Raw genomic sequence first — 13444 nt, 5'->3', positions numbered from 1 at the left:
AATCTCAAATTGATCATGATAGATATCAACTATGCAATATTGATATGGATGATTATGTTTAAACACGTCATGGCTAGCCCAATAGTCTTATATCAAGACAATGACTTTTCAATAACTTTAATTCGATTTATTGCAACCTCACTTTTAGTGCTCGCAGGTGGATTCTTTGCTGGTATGTTCTAATTCAAAACAACATGATTATCCAACACGTATATATGATAGGCTTAACTCTTGGCTTGATGGGTCTCGATGAGACTCACCTTCAGGTCATGGTGGAAACTGGATCAGAATCAGAAAAGAAACATGCACTTCAAGTACTCTCATTACTAGATAAAGGGAAATATTGGGTTCTCGTAACATTGTTGCTGTCAAACGTCATTGTGAACGAAACGCTGCCGATCGTACTTGATTCGCTCATTGGTGGCGGAATTTGGGCTATACTTATATCAACAGCTTTAATTGTCATCTTTGGAGAGTAAGGGGCATATTTTTGATCATGAACCTTCCTAATCCATATTTTATAAAATAATAGAGTGATACCACAGTGTAAGAGCAAGAGTATTTTAAATAGGACTTGTCTGCTTACAAACATATCATCTATTTAGCCATCTGTGTGAGATATGGCTTGGCCATTGGTGCAAAATGTTCCAAGTAAGTTTAATTGAAAAGATAGAATATATCTAAACTGTTGTAGAATTGTCTTGGTTATCATGTATTTACTCTACCCAATTGCGTATCCTACTTCGCTTGTATTAAACTATTTCTTGGGCACAACACGAGGCACCACTTATAAGAAAGCCGGCAAGTATTTTACTTTATCACATAGTCCTATTATTGACCATACACATACAGGACTTAAATGTTTAGTATCAATGCATCAGTCGGATGATACCGAAGGATTGACAAGGGACGAAGTTCACATCATATCTTCAGTTCTTGATCTAAAAGAGAAGCGTGTTTGTGATGTTATGACTCCTTTGAAAGATGTAGTTGCATTATCTCTTGATACTGTGTTAGATAAGGCACTTGTACACCGAGTATGTGTATACAAAATCTATTCATGTCTTATATTCACTCCAATCTAGATCCTCAAACAGGGTTATTCGCGTATACCAGTTACAGCAGCAGATGATAAGGAACATTATGTCGGTATGCTTCTTGTCAAGAGACTCATCAGTTATGACTGCTCAGACGAACTGACGGTATCCAAGTTTCCTTTGAGTCAATTACCTGAAACAAGTCCCAATACGAGTTGTCTCGATATATTGAATTTCTTTCAAGAGGGGAAAAGTAACACAGCAGCAGACATAAAGAAAGGATGTGTATTAAATTATTTACAAACATATAGGCCATATGGCACTTATTACAAAATACCCAGGCAAAAAGCCATTAGGAGTGATTACCCTAGAAGATGTCATTGAAAGCTTAATTGGAGAGGTATAATAACAAAAAGTGATTTGTATTGGTTTTGACTCTTTGTATAGGAAATTGTAGATGAAACAGACATCTTTGTTGACAGTAAAATGTACAACTTATCCTTGTTCAACATTACTAACCTTAAATATTTGTGTATGTGTGCCTAGAACGCAAAAGAACAAAGGTGCACAGAGAAGATGAGCCTGTAACACCTCTGCTATCCGCACACTCTAGTTACCCTCAACTGCCCAAGTCACCTAGTAGTGAGTCGACGGGATTTAAGATAAGAATGAATGGATATGGAGCCATGGTAGATAGTGCTGGAAGCATTCATACCAATAGCACACAGCAACAGCAACCCAACGAAATGCACCATGAGAGTGAGCTCAAGATATGATTAAAAAATATATTAAATACAACAACAAACAAATAAAGAGATTCATGATAAATAATCTTCATTCACATGTTCTAAAGCTGTTTCCATTGATTCTAACCAACCGCTCAAGTCTCCCAAGGTTGACCATATAGCATCATAAAACTGTTGCTGGCTCTGTATACCGTCGAGCACAAGGGGTCGAATCGAAAGTGCGTCATCTAGATTGTACAAATGTCCCTCTAATTTTTGTTTATACATCTCTGCCTCAGATGTAAACGATGTATTTCTGTTTAAAGCTTCCTGAACCATCTATAAAGTATAAAAAAAGTCGTTAAACAATATTAGAGAAATAGAAAGACAAGGATTATGCTTTTACCTTTTTGGTATTTTCCGTATTATCAGCGCTGATGCTCCTTCTGTGTGATTCCGTGTTTTTATTTTTTTTGTCCGTTGGCTTGGGTGACTTTTGAGTGGGTGATTTATCTTCAACAGGCCGAAGTGTGGTTGCTGACCTGACACGACGCGCAAGTGGTACGACATTGCCTCGAAGTTGAGGAACAGGAGGTATATCGTACTGCTGTTGATGGTCAGGTCGTTGGTCCGAGTGAGAGCGGGCTCGGATCATCGGCTTGCCATTTTCACTTGATCCTGACCGTGTCATTGGCGTTAGTTTTGAGATAGGCGAACCGAGTAAACTACGAGGCGCCTTATTCGGTTCGAGTTTCTGAAGATCAATCTTGGGTATGGACGGTCGAGGTGGCTGGATTTGCTCTTCTTCAGCTTTTGGATTCAAGATGGGTGAAGGCAGACGTATGTCAGGAGTGACTGAGTTGACATTAGGAGGAGCTAATAGATCGGGTGACTGATCTGGATTCATAAACATACGCACAAGTGGTAATGTCTCTGGGTTACGGGTATATGTCTGACCCAGTGTCTTTTCTGCAGCAGAAGGGCTACTGGATAATATTGGTTTGTCGCTGTTGACGTCTTTGGTCATCTAGTATATATATATGCGTGAGATGTGAATGAAAAAAAGCTGGAAAGATGCGCTTACATCAAATTCCCATTCATTATCGACTATTTTCTCAAATTCTGCATCTTCTTCTTCACTTTAGAAAAAAGGAAAGCTATTTGAGCATATGCCTGTTTTTATGCTGTTTAATGACCATACCTTTCACTAATATCATTTGAAATAATACTGCATCTCTTGATTGCATCATTCGTCTTCTTCCATACTTCATATCTAGCAATCAAATCCCTCAATGCAGATCTAGGTACCTTATTCACACTCTTTATAAACTTGGATTTTAACAATTCATCTGCATTCAGCCTCTATATATTTATACATCATTTAGTTCTTTTTCTCCTTTTGTGTATGATATGTGTACTTCATTAGGGTCTTCTGCTAGACATGAATCAACAAATTCTTTGATTGCTGGTGAAAATGTATCTGGTAGCCTAGGAGGTGTTGACTTTGGAATGATTGATATTGCACGCATTGGATCCACATTAGCCAAAGGTGGGTTACCCGTTGCCATCTCATACACTGTGATTCCTAAAGACCAAATATCGGCCTATATTGTTCGCTAGCTTGTAAGTAAAGATATAAAATGAGTGTTATAATACCTTGTAGTTGTAAGAAGTGCCATCTCTGATCACTTCTGGTGCCATCCAATAACTAAAACAAACCAATGAATACAAGCTATTTCAATAAAGGATATACGCTTACGGTGTCCCTACAAATGTACTCTGTCTAAACGAATTGGATGCTGCTACACCAAAATCACATAGTTGCACATTTCCTTCTGCTGTCAAGAGGACATTGGCAGCTATACAAACAAATTAACGCCTCTTGAATATATTGTTGTCAGACAAACTCTTTCTACCTTTGATATCTCGGTGTATAATTTGATTTTTATGCAAATAAGAAAGTGCCAATAGTAATTCTCGGATGATAACAGCAATATATTTCTCTTCAATGTTGCCTGCTTTCATCTATATCAAGTGTGTATATGTATATGTATTTGTATATGTGTATGTGTGTCAGGGTAATGACTAAAACACTCTTTCTCTCTTACGATCGTTCTGACGCTACCACCAGCAGCGTAATCCATAATGATCCAAAGCTTTGTTCCGACTAAAAAGCTGCCATAATAAGGTGTCACATTTTGTGAACGAGCATGTGTTAGTTGTGACAATAAACTGATTTCTCGTTGAATGTCATCCACATCGTCTTCTTCTGTATCTAGATTAAGTACTTTGATGGCAATGATTTTATTGGTTTGTGTATTAATCCTAATAGAATATAAGTCATGGTGTCTATTGTATTTCACTTTTGTACCCTTTGTAGACTGAGCCATAAGCACCCTTTCCGACCTTTTTTAATTTCTTGTATATTTGTGAAGCAGAAGGAGAAGACATGATTTTATAAATAAAAGAAAAAAAAAAAGAAGAAAGAATACAATCTTTACACTTTTGATCAAAAGTCACAAGGGTAAGGAGAATCTCATATCTATTAATAATAAAGTATACGTTTATTGTGAGTAGTTTCGACAAGGATTATAATATGAAAAGGGGAGAGAATAAATACACACACAGTAAAGGAAAAAAAGATTGAATTACTATTTACATGAATGAATGAAATGCTTATTTCAAGGTAATGGTGGTGGTGAAGGTTCTGGTAATTGATCGTCCTTTTTTATAATAGCTACAATCACACTAATATCATCTGCTTTCCCACCCTATATTAAAAAGATAAATAATCTATTGTATACTGTAGAGTGCCCTTACTTGGTAATATAAACCTTCATGCATGGCTTTAACTTGAAATGGTGAAGTAGGATTATCTGGATCTTCACTCACAATCTTTGCTCTTTGAACAAGGGCTTCTGATATCAATTGAGGTATAGTCATTGGATCCAAATCAGTCTGATCTATTAATTTTTTAACTTCTTCCAATATTTCATCGTCATACAAATTATCAAATAAACCGTCTGATCCTAAGACGATAATATCATTCTCTTCAATCTTGACTGTAAATTGCTATACTCTATTGCTTAGTTCCCATTAAACAACATCATCATCCTTACCTGAGCATCCGATGGAGAATCAAAGGAAGCTGTTCCTAGTTGAAATGGGAAGTTGAACGAATGTTGTTGTTCTTCAGACCTAAAAATATAATTGTTTTTCCTAATCACGGAGATTCCGCAATCGCCAATATTGGCTATTCTTAGTTCATCCTGACATAGTACGGCTATACATGCTGTAGTTGATCCCACAATACCCTTTATACTCTTTAATGCTTGCATATCAATATATATAAATATATAAAATATAATACCTCATTTTGTGCATCTATTGTCGTTAGATGATATGCACTTTCTAATATCTGTATCGGATCAGGATTCACCGGCGACTGTTGTGGTCTCACATTCGTCTTGATACGATCCAACTCTAATTGTGCATAGTGCATCAATTTTCTAGAGTACAAGGCCGGGTTGGCTCCTACATTGAAAGGGTAAACAAACTACTCCCTTTGTGTATTTTTTTTTATATATTACCAGCATGTGTCCTCCAACCTCCCACGCCATCTGCGACACCAAGAGCATCGTGTCGCTTAAAATAAGCATCATCGCCCACTTGACTACTTGTGTACACACCTTCGTCTTGACTTTCGATGGGTTTGCCTCTTTTCGGATAACCGGAGACGCCTAATCTAAGAGAATATCGATAGAGTACAGAGGATAAAGAAGGGTGGAAAAAGTCAATCACATTCAGATTGTTGCGTGTCTTTTCTTGAGAAACTGCTGCAATGCTTCGTTTTGTACATTGTATCCACGGACGCATAATGGGCAGTTTATGAAAAGCATGGTATAACATTAGATCTTTAATGATGTACGTTTATGTATATTTCAATCCTATGCTGTTGCTTGTTGCTTGTGGTTGATTTAAGCAAAACAAAGCATATATATAAAAAAAAATATAGAAAGGGAAAACAAGGAAAAAAATAGCTTTTTTTATTCCCCCCTTTTTTTTCAGTCATTTCCATATTTGGACTCTTTCTTTTAAAACAGAAACAGAAACAGAGACTTCATTTTTATTCGCTCAGATCAAATTTGACTCACAAAGTCGATAAAAATCGGCAACAAGATAAAGAGATCCACAAAGGACGACGATATCTTTAGGCTGACGTAAGGTACCTGCCTCTTTTAAAGCCTGTTCTAATGAACACCAACTGGAAGCGCCTTTGACATGATTTGCTATCTCTGAAGGGTCAATAGATTGTATCCAAGGCATACCCTCTGGCTGACTGAAGGGAACAGCCAGTAAGGCATCCTCTGGTTTCACAAGTTGATGAAGCATGTCTTTGATGTTCTTTCCTGTTGTGGCTCCAATAATCCAAATGACTCGTTTCTTTCGAAGTGATTCAACATGACGATGCAAGGCAGCGGCTGCGGGTGGATTATGTGCACCGTCCACGAGAATGTTGTCAAGATGAAACATTTTTAATTTTGGTGCCCGTGCGCTTGTGATCCAATCTAGTCTACCAGGCCATAGAGCCTTGGCCATGCCTGCTGCCAATTGATCTACTGTCAGTTGAATGACACCTAACTGATGGAGCCAGTCCAGTGCGGTGACGGCCGTACCAGAGTTCATGCGTTGATAGTCTCCATTCAGTTGAATGGTGTATGTGTACTCTTGTTTATCTACAGAGAGAGAGCACATCTGTGATCCTATCCATTCCGCAGCCATCGCCAGCTTGTACGGACATTGAACTTGTCGAGCATAGCCCTCGAGGGTATCCAGAGCAACAGAATCATCTTGAGGTGCAATGACCACTGGACAACCCGGTTTCATGATGCCTGCCTTTGCATATGCAATTTCTTCAATCGCATTTCCCAATATATTTGCATGATCCATGCCAATGGCAGTAATGATACACATCGTTGGTCGACCAATCGCGTTTGTCGCATCATAACGTCCACCGAGCCCCACTTCCAACACGACAAACTCGACATGGTGTTGATCAAACAGATAAAAGGCAGTGGCTACAAGCCTTTCAAAGGATGTTGCACCTATCTTTTCGTTCTTGTCTAGTCTATCGATTGCTTCAACAGCGTGATTGTAATCTATTTGGCTTATAGCCTGTCCGTTCACATTGATGCTGTCTCGTGGCTCGATGAGATGAGGTGAATTGAATCTACCAACAGAATATCCACATGTGCGTAATACAGATGCAACATAAGCACAGACAGAGCCTTTACCATTTGTTCCAGCCACATGAACAATCTTGATTCGTTCATCTGGTTTGTCAAGTGCATCTAACAATCGTCTCGTCCTCTCCAATCCAAAATCCATTAGTGACTGTGTTAATATAAAAAGGAAGGAGAAAAAAAATAAAAAAAGAGCGCGCCTCGCGTCTTTACACACCTTCACGTCCCCCTTTTTTTTTTTGACAACAATAATGACTTCAGTAAAAGAGAGTAATGGTAAAACATAAAGAAAAAGACAAGGCAACAAAAGAAGTTGATTATTTTTGTTCTTTAGAACTTGATGGAGTTGATCACTTATTTTCAGACGATGAATTGATGGGAGAAATGGACGATGAATTTGCCAAGGTCAATATTCAAACCAGTGGACTATATAATAGCTTTATAGGGTTAGAATATACAATAATGAGTCATTGGCAGCATATTAATCAACCATATTAGATCTGAATCAGAAAATACAGTGTTTTTATATCGTATGTTCTACAACTCTTTATTTCCTTACAAGCCTTATTTCTACTGGCTCAACCAAGACACAAGTAAGAATATACATATACAAGTGTTAAGTATGGATCTAATATACGCATGATAGCACCAACTAGAAGCTTTACACATCGAGAATTCGGTTTTACGCTACCTTCTGATATTTATATTCGTTTCAAGTCTTTTAATGGAATTGATGATTTAAAGAAAGAGATTGAAAGAATTCAACCAACCAAGATTCATATTGGTGCTATTTATTCTATCAAGGTATGCATATGTTTGTATATATGGGGATGATCATCTAATATATGCTTGTAGCCTAATTTAAAGAAAACAGTCCCCGAAAAAGCATTCAAACCTGTTGAAAAAGAATTTGTGCTTGATATTGATATGACAGATTATGATGATATAAGAACATGTTGCAGGTGTGTGGTTAAATAACCAAAGAAAAAGAGAGATATTTACACTCTATAGTGGAGGGGATATATGTCATCTATGTTGGGAGTTCATGACTGTTGCTATCAAGACAGTTCATGCTGCTTTACAGGAAGACTTTGGATACAAACACATCCTGTGGGTCTACTCAGGCCGACGTGGCGTCCATTGTTGGGTATCGGATGAAAGAGCAAGAAAGCTGTCGAATGAAGGTCGAAAGGCTGTAATTAATTTCTTGAATGTCGTGAAGGTAATGTATCACGATCGAGTGTTTCCATATTCACATATGGTGTAGGATTCTGCGCAAAGAGCACGAAGGGTCAGGCTGAATGCTTTGCATCCATCACTCAAGTAAGAACAAAGGAAAGCGACAAAATAGATGATTTATATCCTCTTCTTTAGACGATCATTTGATATAATCAGTCAACACTTTGATCATCTCATATTAGAAAGCATGGGTATACTGAACACAGAGGAAGGATGTCGCAGGGTGCTAGATATCATTCCTGATGGACATGCAAAAGAAAAGACGGAAAAAATGTGGCTGGATCATCCTGAAAGATCAACAGCACAGGAGAAATGGGATTACATGAATGAGATGGTTGAAAAGATTGAAAGTAAGAAGCGATTTAAAGATAATGTAGGTCGGGATATAATGTTTCAATATACCTACCCTCGTCTTGATGTCGGCGTATCTACCAATCTCAATCACTTGCTCAAGAGTCCTTTCTGTGTGCATCCCCAGACATGTAAGCATTTGGTGTACATGTAAAGTCATTTACTTATACTATGTAGTGAAAGTATGTGTGCCTATTCCTATAGAAGACTGCGAGAGCTTTGATCCTCTGAGTGTGCCTACATTATCTTCACTTAATGATGAAATTTATGCATACAACAATAACCCGACTACAGATAAAAATGTAGCGGATTATAAAAAGACGTCTCTGGCGCCCTACATTGAGTACTTTGACAAGTATGCTAAATCAATCATGTTGCAAACAAAAAGAGAAAAGCGAGATGAAGATAGTATGGAATTCTAATAATAATAATAATAATAAAAACCATAGTCTTTCTATAATGTCTGTGTGTGTGACAGCTACGAATCAAAGTTCAAGCCCCCCCCCCCTCTTCTTTTTTTTTATCTGGTCATTTCTTATGTTCAGGTGTATTCATCAACTACCCAAACATTCATATCGACATGTCTTTCGTCCGATTCGATTTTACACAACAGATCATGGTCAGCCTATTCTAACTGAGCTTGTACATGGTCGAAAACGCATCTACACTAGTCTACCAACCATCGCAAAGACAAAATCAGCTACAGCTTCCAAGAGTCGAATAGCATCGCCTGTAACATCTTCACCATTGTCTTGGGAGTGGATCCATCCGTCTGAAGAAAAAGAAGGCAATTACTATGCAACCAGTAAACAAAAGAATAGCGGATTAGGTGTGATCAGCGCTGTCAAGCAAAACTTGACAGAGATGTTCTTACCTGTAGGGTAATAAGAAGAAGAGATCGACTATTTCCTTTTTTTTTTACTCAAGTTTTTGCTCTAGATACCCTGACAGTGTTCACAGTTGTTATAAAAAATTCCATGCCTGGCTATTTTTAGAGACATATGTTGGATCAGCTGTAAGAAATAAAAGAATGAATTGTAGAACAAGAACGGGACTAATGGAAAGAGGAATAGATTGGTGTGCTTTGTTCCCAAGCGATGTTGGCATCCTTAGGATTAGGTACTGCAGCAGCTACAGGTGGAGCAGTGGCCATTCAGTGGTAAGTCAGTTGAATGAAAGATAAATGAAAGAGATAAAGTAAATCGAATTAGGGTGCTTAAAGATGGTTTCGGAGAGATTGGTAAACTGTTCTTTATCAAAAAGTACGCAAGTTCATTTGATTCACACCCAAAAACATGGAAATTTGTAAGTCTCTTCGCATTCCATCAGGATTGTATATTGACCGCCTTTGGTAGGTCTGTGAGATCTTTTCTACAGTCGGATCCTTTCTTCAGCTATGTACATCTGTGGTCAGTCCAAAGCTGTTCTTACCACTTGCGGCTGTGGGAAACATGTTTGAATTGATTCATGAAAGCATCTGGATTGCAAGCCATATGACATTTACAAAGCATTTCTCTGTAAGTAGAATATTGTCTCTTGTACCATAAGCTGACAACTTTATCATAGCCTAATGGTAATATTGGTGATATTGTTGCCAAAGATGACGCACAAATGTCTACTGCTCATCTCTTGGGTATGCTCTCTGGTGTCGGATTAATCACAATTTCACACTCGCCTGCCTTTTTGTTTGGTGCATTTGCTTTACTATCACCTATCAATATCTGGTCAACCATCAAGATGCTCCATGCAGCAGAGTTTGAAATCCTCAATCAAGCTAAACTGACACTGTTAGCCAAAGAATATATTGATACAGGCAAAGTCGCCACCTATGAAAAACTAAGGAGCCGAGAAATTGGGTTTGGTGAATGGATCAAACCTTCATTACGCAACAAGCAAGGTTCAGTGTCTGTAAAGATCAAAATGGGATCCAGTGCTGCTCAAGCTTACAGTTCATCGCATGAAGTACAAGACGTGGTTCAAGTGCTGATGGTAATCTTCACTTCTTCTTTAAATAGATCTAACTTTTTTGCTGTAGCACGAAAATTATCTCTTAAATTATCATAAAAACACCATGTGGATTTTATTTCATCAAGATGCTGGGTCACCAGATTTTGTCAAGTCAATACTCCACTCATTAAAGTTTCATGACATCATTTCAACAGAAAAGATAGACAAAGATTTGCATTGGGATAACTATATAGATGCCTTAAAATCATCTCATGCTTGGACACAAGAACATTACGATAGATTTAACTTAGAGTTGGATGAAAAGAATTGGCAAAGGGAAACTGTCTACTGGAATGATAGGCAAGTGTTGAAGGCATTATAATATATGGTGTACTTACACTTCCTTTAGTGGTATGAGGCTCGCATGGAAGGGGCATAATGACCGTAAGCAGGAATAAATAGACTTTTTTTTTATCATTTTTATGATGTCATATTCCTTATTGGGTAAATTTGTAAGATACATTTATTATCCACTGCTACTGCTGCGATTCAAGATCTCGTAAATCAAATAATATATACATCTCTTTACAGTGGCCCATTACATCAATGAATGAGCTAAAGCCAATAATAAACACTCTATGAGTTAATATATTCAACATCTTGATAAAATCGGAGAGTGATGGTTTTTTTTTTGACAACATGAAACTAATCGGATATTCAATAACCTTAAACTTTGAATATTTCCTAAATTGGAATATGGCCGATAGAGTTTTTGTAGCCTGATCTTATTTTAGATACTTTTGTCCAGGAACGGTAAGAAAAGACACACACACAAAGAAAAAGAGGGACAGGAACGAAAAAGAGAGAGAGAGAGATGAAGTCATCTCTTTTCATCTCTCCTTATAAAAAGGAATAAAAGTTCTAGTTCCCTTTACAAATGATATCGACCCGCTATGAATAGATGATCTTTATAGCCCCTTTCTTCTTTTTCTCTCCTTTTTTTTTTGTAACTTTATTTTGCCGAAAACAACCAATGATCATCTTACACTTTTGCTAATATGATGTCGCAAGGAAAAAAAAAAAATTAAAGTGTTGTGCTTTTTAATATGTCGTCATTTAAAAACTCTCTGGTCGGACTTATCGCTTATCTCATATAACAAAAATACACGTAATTATGCTTAAAAGAGAGCTTTTTATTCAAGCAGCCATTTAAACATGACTCGGAATGAAAACATAAAGATGGCTTTGAAGAATCTGGTTGCAAGCTTTACTGATACATGTTTACAACGTTTTCTTCTCAAAAAAGTTCACACCTTTTAAGTTTGTACAGCACTCAATGGCTATACGGATCGGAGATTTAAAATTACGGAGGAACGTTGTCGTATTTGCTCTATAAATATTTGGTGAAATTACTATGAATCTATGCTCTAAGGATGAACAATGTGAATAAGCTGACAGCAATATATATTATAACATATAATGCGGCATACTCGATTCTTATTGATCATAATAAAATCAAGTTGCCATATAAAATGACGACATTGTAATAATGAACTTTCTTCGTATTTATAATAAAGAGGCTATGTGTGGCGACTTATCAATACATATTTACCCTATTACTTCTTTATTTATTCGAGGTATATCACATCATAGTCAAATCTATGGTACATTCGCAAACTTGGCTAACAAATTAGCACCTTGTTTCTTATTATTTTTGGCAATGTCAATGATGATTTCGTTGTCCACTCCTGCTTTTTCGGCAGATTTGCATGCATTCAGAACGGTTGCAGTGCTGAAGAACATCCAAACTAATGAAAAAGGAGAGTACAGGGTATTGAGAAGTTGGAATACATTGTAATCTTTTGTCAGCGAGCTTGCGCATCCATTGGAACAGCACGAATATCCCTCTTCTCCTTTAATCCTTGATCCTGAATTTGATTTCAATTCACTTGCTGAAAGCTCCCGGTAAACATCTGGCACGTATTAAAGGCAATGTTATGGAGCATCTTCAACATTTGTATTGTGATCGACAGCTGCGGTAGTTGTGTCCTTGTTGATCATTCTTTTTCCATGTTACACCTTTATCGATATCATTCTCATAAGCTGAATGGTTTTTTAGATAAATAAAACCCATCATGGTAATAACATGTCCTTTTTCTTATATGCTATATGTATAATAGCGATACTCTTTTTTTAAAAACATATGATATTGTTTTTTTTTTGAAAAGCACGACACTTTAATTTTTTTTTTTTTTTCCTTGTGGCATCATATTGGCAAAATGTGTATACCGAATGACTTTTTGCTGTAGCTCTTTCCTTTTCTGTAAAGGAAATGCATTGACTACAAAGACATCATGTACAACGTTGAACCACGTTCTTTTACTGATGCCATCATAGGTTACCATTTAAGGAAATAGCATGTGCAGCAAAGAAATGTATTGGTTATCTGTACCCCACATCCATTCTGTCATCTTTGTCGAGAAAAGATAGAATGTCATCTATTCAAAAGTGAGATCATACTTGTCTCTATAGGAACCGAGGATTTTTTTTAAAAAAAAAAACGCTACTATAGTAACCTGTCTAGTTTGAAAAAAAAAAACACGGTTATTTATCTATTAATGCTCTGTGAACTAAAATGAGAAATTAAAAATAATCGAGAATACTGTGCAGGCCGCATATGCCACGATTGCATCTATTGATCTTTTACTCTAAGTTTACGGACGCCTTTTCATGGCACACTAAAAGAGATAATAACAAAAATCTCGTGCAGGTAGCAGCTGCCTTTTTAAATACAGTTGATGTCTTTCTCTACTCCAGAACGAAAGCTCGGCTTTAATTAACTAGAGCTTTGAACAACCATCAGGGATAGCCCGCCTTTAGTGATTTATTTAATTAGAACAGC

The 13444-nt window shown here is 37.1% G+C and overlaps 7 protein-coding genes across 7 annotated transcripts; 3 read left to right on the top strand and 4 right to left on the bottom strand.

The window, feature by feature from the left end:
- Positions 1–164: 164 nt before the first annotated feature.
- Positions 165–1583, top strand: RHIMIDRAFT_206409 (DUF21-domain-containing protein; the record flags this gene model as incomplete). Its single annotated transcript, XM_023606902.1, has 7 exons — positions 165–475; positions 533–546; positions 606–651; positions 695–1037; positions 1086–1290; positions 1349–1437; positions 1485–1583. Coding segments are annotated over 7 exons (1107 nt in total), but the record flags the coding sequence as incomplete, so codon positions are not given.
- Positions 1584–1780: 197 nt separating this feature from the next.
- RHIMIDRAFT_45064 (uncharacterized protein) lies at positions 1781–2898 on the bottom strand. The gene has a single exon (XM_023615260.1). The coding sequence runs from the start codon at positions 2787–2789 to the stop codon at positions 2157–2159; it is 633 nt and encodes a 210-aa protein (XP_023463400.1). The 5' UTR covers positions 2790–2898; the 3' UTR covers positions 1781–2156.
- Positions 2847–4248, bottom strand: RHIMIDRAFT_262219 (Pkinase-domain-containing protein). The gene is made up of 7 exons (XM_023611588.1): positions 4134–4248; positions 3871–4087; positions 3679–3787; positions 3522–3621; positions 3419–3470; positions 3181–3366; positions 2847–3124 (listed from the first exon to the last, which is right to left on the bottom strand). Exons 1-7 carry the CDS (start codon positions 4211–4213, stop codon positions 2951–2953), a joined length of 918 nt encoding a protein of 305 aa, XP_023463399.1. The 5' UTR covers positions 4214–4248; the 3' UTR covers positions 2847–2950.
- Positions 4249–4297: 49 nt separating this feature from the next.
- RHIMIDRAFT_229640 (protein serine/threonine phosphatase 2C) lies at positions 4298–5638 on the bottom strand (the record flags this gene model as incomplete). The annotated part of the gene is made up of 5 exons (XM_023607647.1): positions 4298–4533; positions 4583–4834; positions 4882–5076; positions 5133–5296; positions 5353–5638. 5 exons carry the CDS (start codon positions 5636–5638, stop codon positions 4444–4446), a joined length of 987 nt encoding a protein of 328 aa, XP_023463398.1. The 3' UTR covers positions 4298–4443.
- A 258-nt stretch (positions 5639–5896) lies between these two features.
- RHIMIDRAFT_240365 (FolC bifunctional protein) lies at positions 5897–7150 on the bottom strand (the record flags this gene model as incomplete). The annotated part of the gene is made up of 1 exon (XM_023609362.1): positions 5897–7150. The coding sequence occupies one exon, from the start codon at positions 7148–7150 to the stop codon at positions 5897–5899; it is 1254 nt and encodes a 417-aa protein (XP_023463397.1).
- A 387-nt stretch (positions 7151–7537) lies between these two features.
- RHIMIDRAFT_206413 (primase, DNA, polypeptide 1) lies at positions 7538–9017 on the top strand (the record flags this gene model as incomplete). Its single annotated transcript, XM_023606903.1, has 7 exons — positions 7538–7598; positions 7652–7809; positions 7861–7967; positions 8017–8227; positions 8273–8328; positions 8380–8726; positions 8773–9017. 7 exons carry the CDS (start codon positions 7538–7540, stop codon positions 9015–9017), a joined length of 1185 nt encoding a protein of 394 aa, XP_023463396.1.
- On the top strand, positions 9013–11176 carry RHIMIDRAFT_262179 (DUF647-domain-containing protein). Its single transcript, XM_023611587.1, has 8 exons — positions 9013–9476; positions 9535–9610; positions 9669–9754; positions 9807–9900; positions 9951–10112; positions 10162–10584; positions 10631–10902; positions 10952–11176. Exons 1-8 carry the CDS (start codon positions 9133–9135, stop codon positions 10998–11000), a joined length of 1506 nt encoding a protein of 501 aa, XP_023463395.1. The 5' UTR covers positions 9013–9132; the 3' UTR covers positions 11001–11176.
- The last annotated feature ends 2268 nt before the right edge of the window (positions 11177–13444 follow it).

Source organism: Rhizopus microsporus (genome assembly GCF_002708625.1).
Source record: "Rhizopus microsporus ATCC 52813 unplaced genomic scaffold scaffold_16, whole genome shotgun sequence".
Lineage (NCBI taxonomy): Eukaryota > Fungi > Mucoromycota > Mucoromycetes > Mucorales > Rhizopodaceae > Rhizopus > Rhizopus microsporus.
The sequence above is the reverse complement of the archived record's forward strand: the minus strand, read 5'-3'. Positions and strand labels throughout refer to the sequence as shown.

Bases quoted from the DNA above. Each gene is read 5' to 3' on its own strand.
- RHIMIDRAFT_45064 (XM_023615260.1), bottom strand. From the start codon at position 2,789: ATGACCAAAGACGTCAACAGCGACAAACCAATATTATCCAGTAGCCCT.
- RHIMIDRAFT_262219 (XM_023611588.1), bottom strand. From the start codon at position 4,213: ATGTCTTCTCCTTCTGCTTCACAAATATACAAGAAATTAAAAAAGGTC. The intron at 3,471-3,521 runs GTAAGCGTATAT...GGTTTGTTTTAG, and splicing joins AGTACATTTGTAGGGACACC to TTATTGGATGGCACCAGAAG. The intron at 3,125-3,180 runs GTACACATATCA...ATAAATATATAG, and splicing joins TAGCAGAAGACCCTAATGAA to AGGCTGAATGCAGATGAATT.
- RHIMIDRAFT_262179 (XM_023611587.1), top strand. From the start codon at position 9,133: ATGTTCAGGTGTATTCATCAACTACCCAAACATTCATATCGACATGTC. The intron at 9,477-9,534 runs GTAATAAGAAGA...TTTTTGCTCTAG, and splicing joins GAGATGTTCTTACCTGTAGG to ATACCCTGACAGTGTTCACA. The intron at 10,585-10,630 runs GTAATCTTCACT...TTTTTGCTGTAG, and splicing joins ACGTGGTTCAAGTGCTGATG to CACGAAAATTATCTCTTAAA.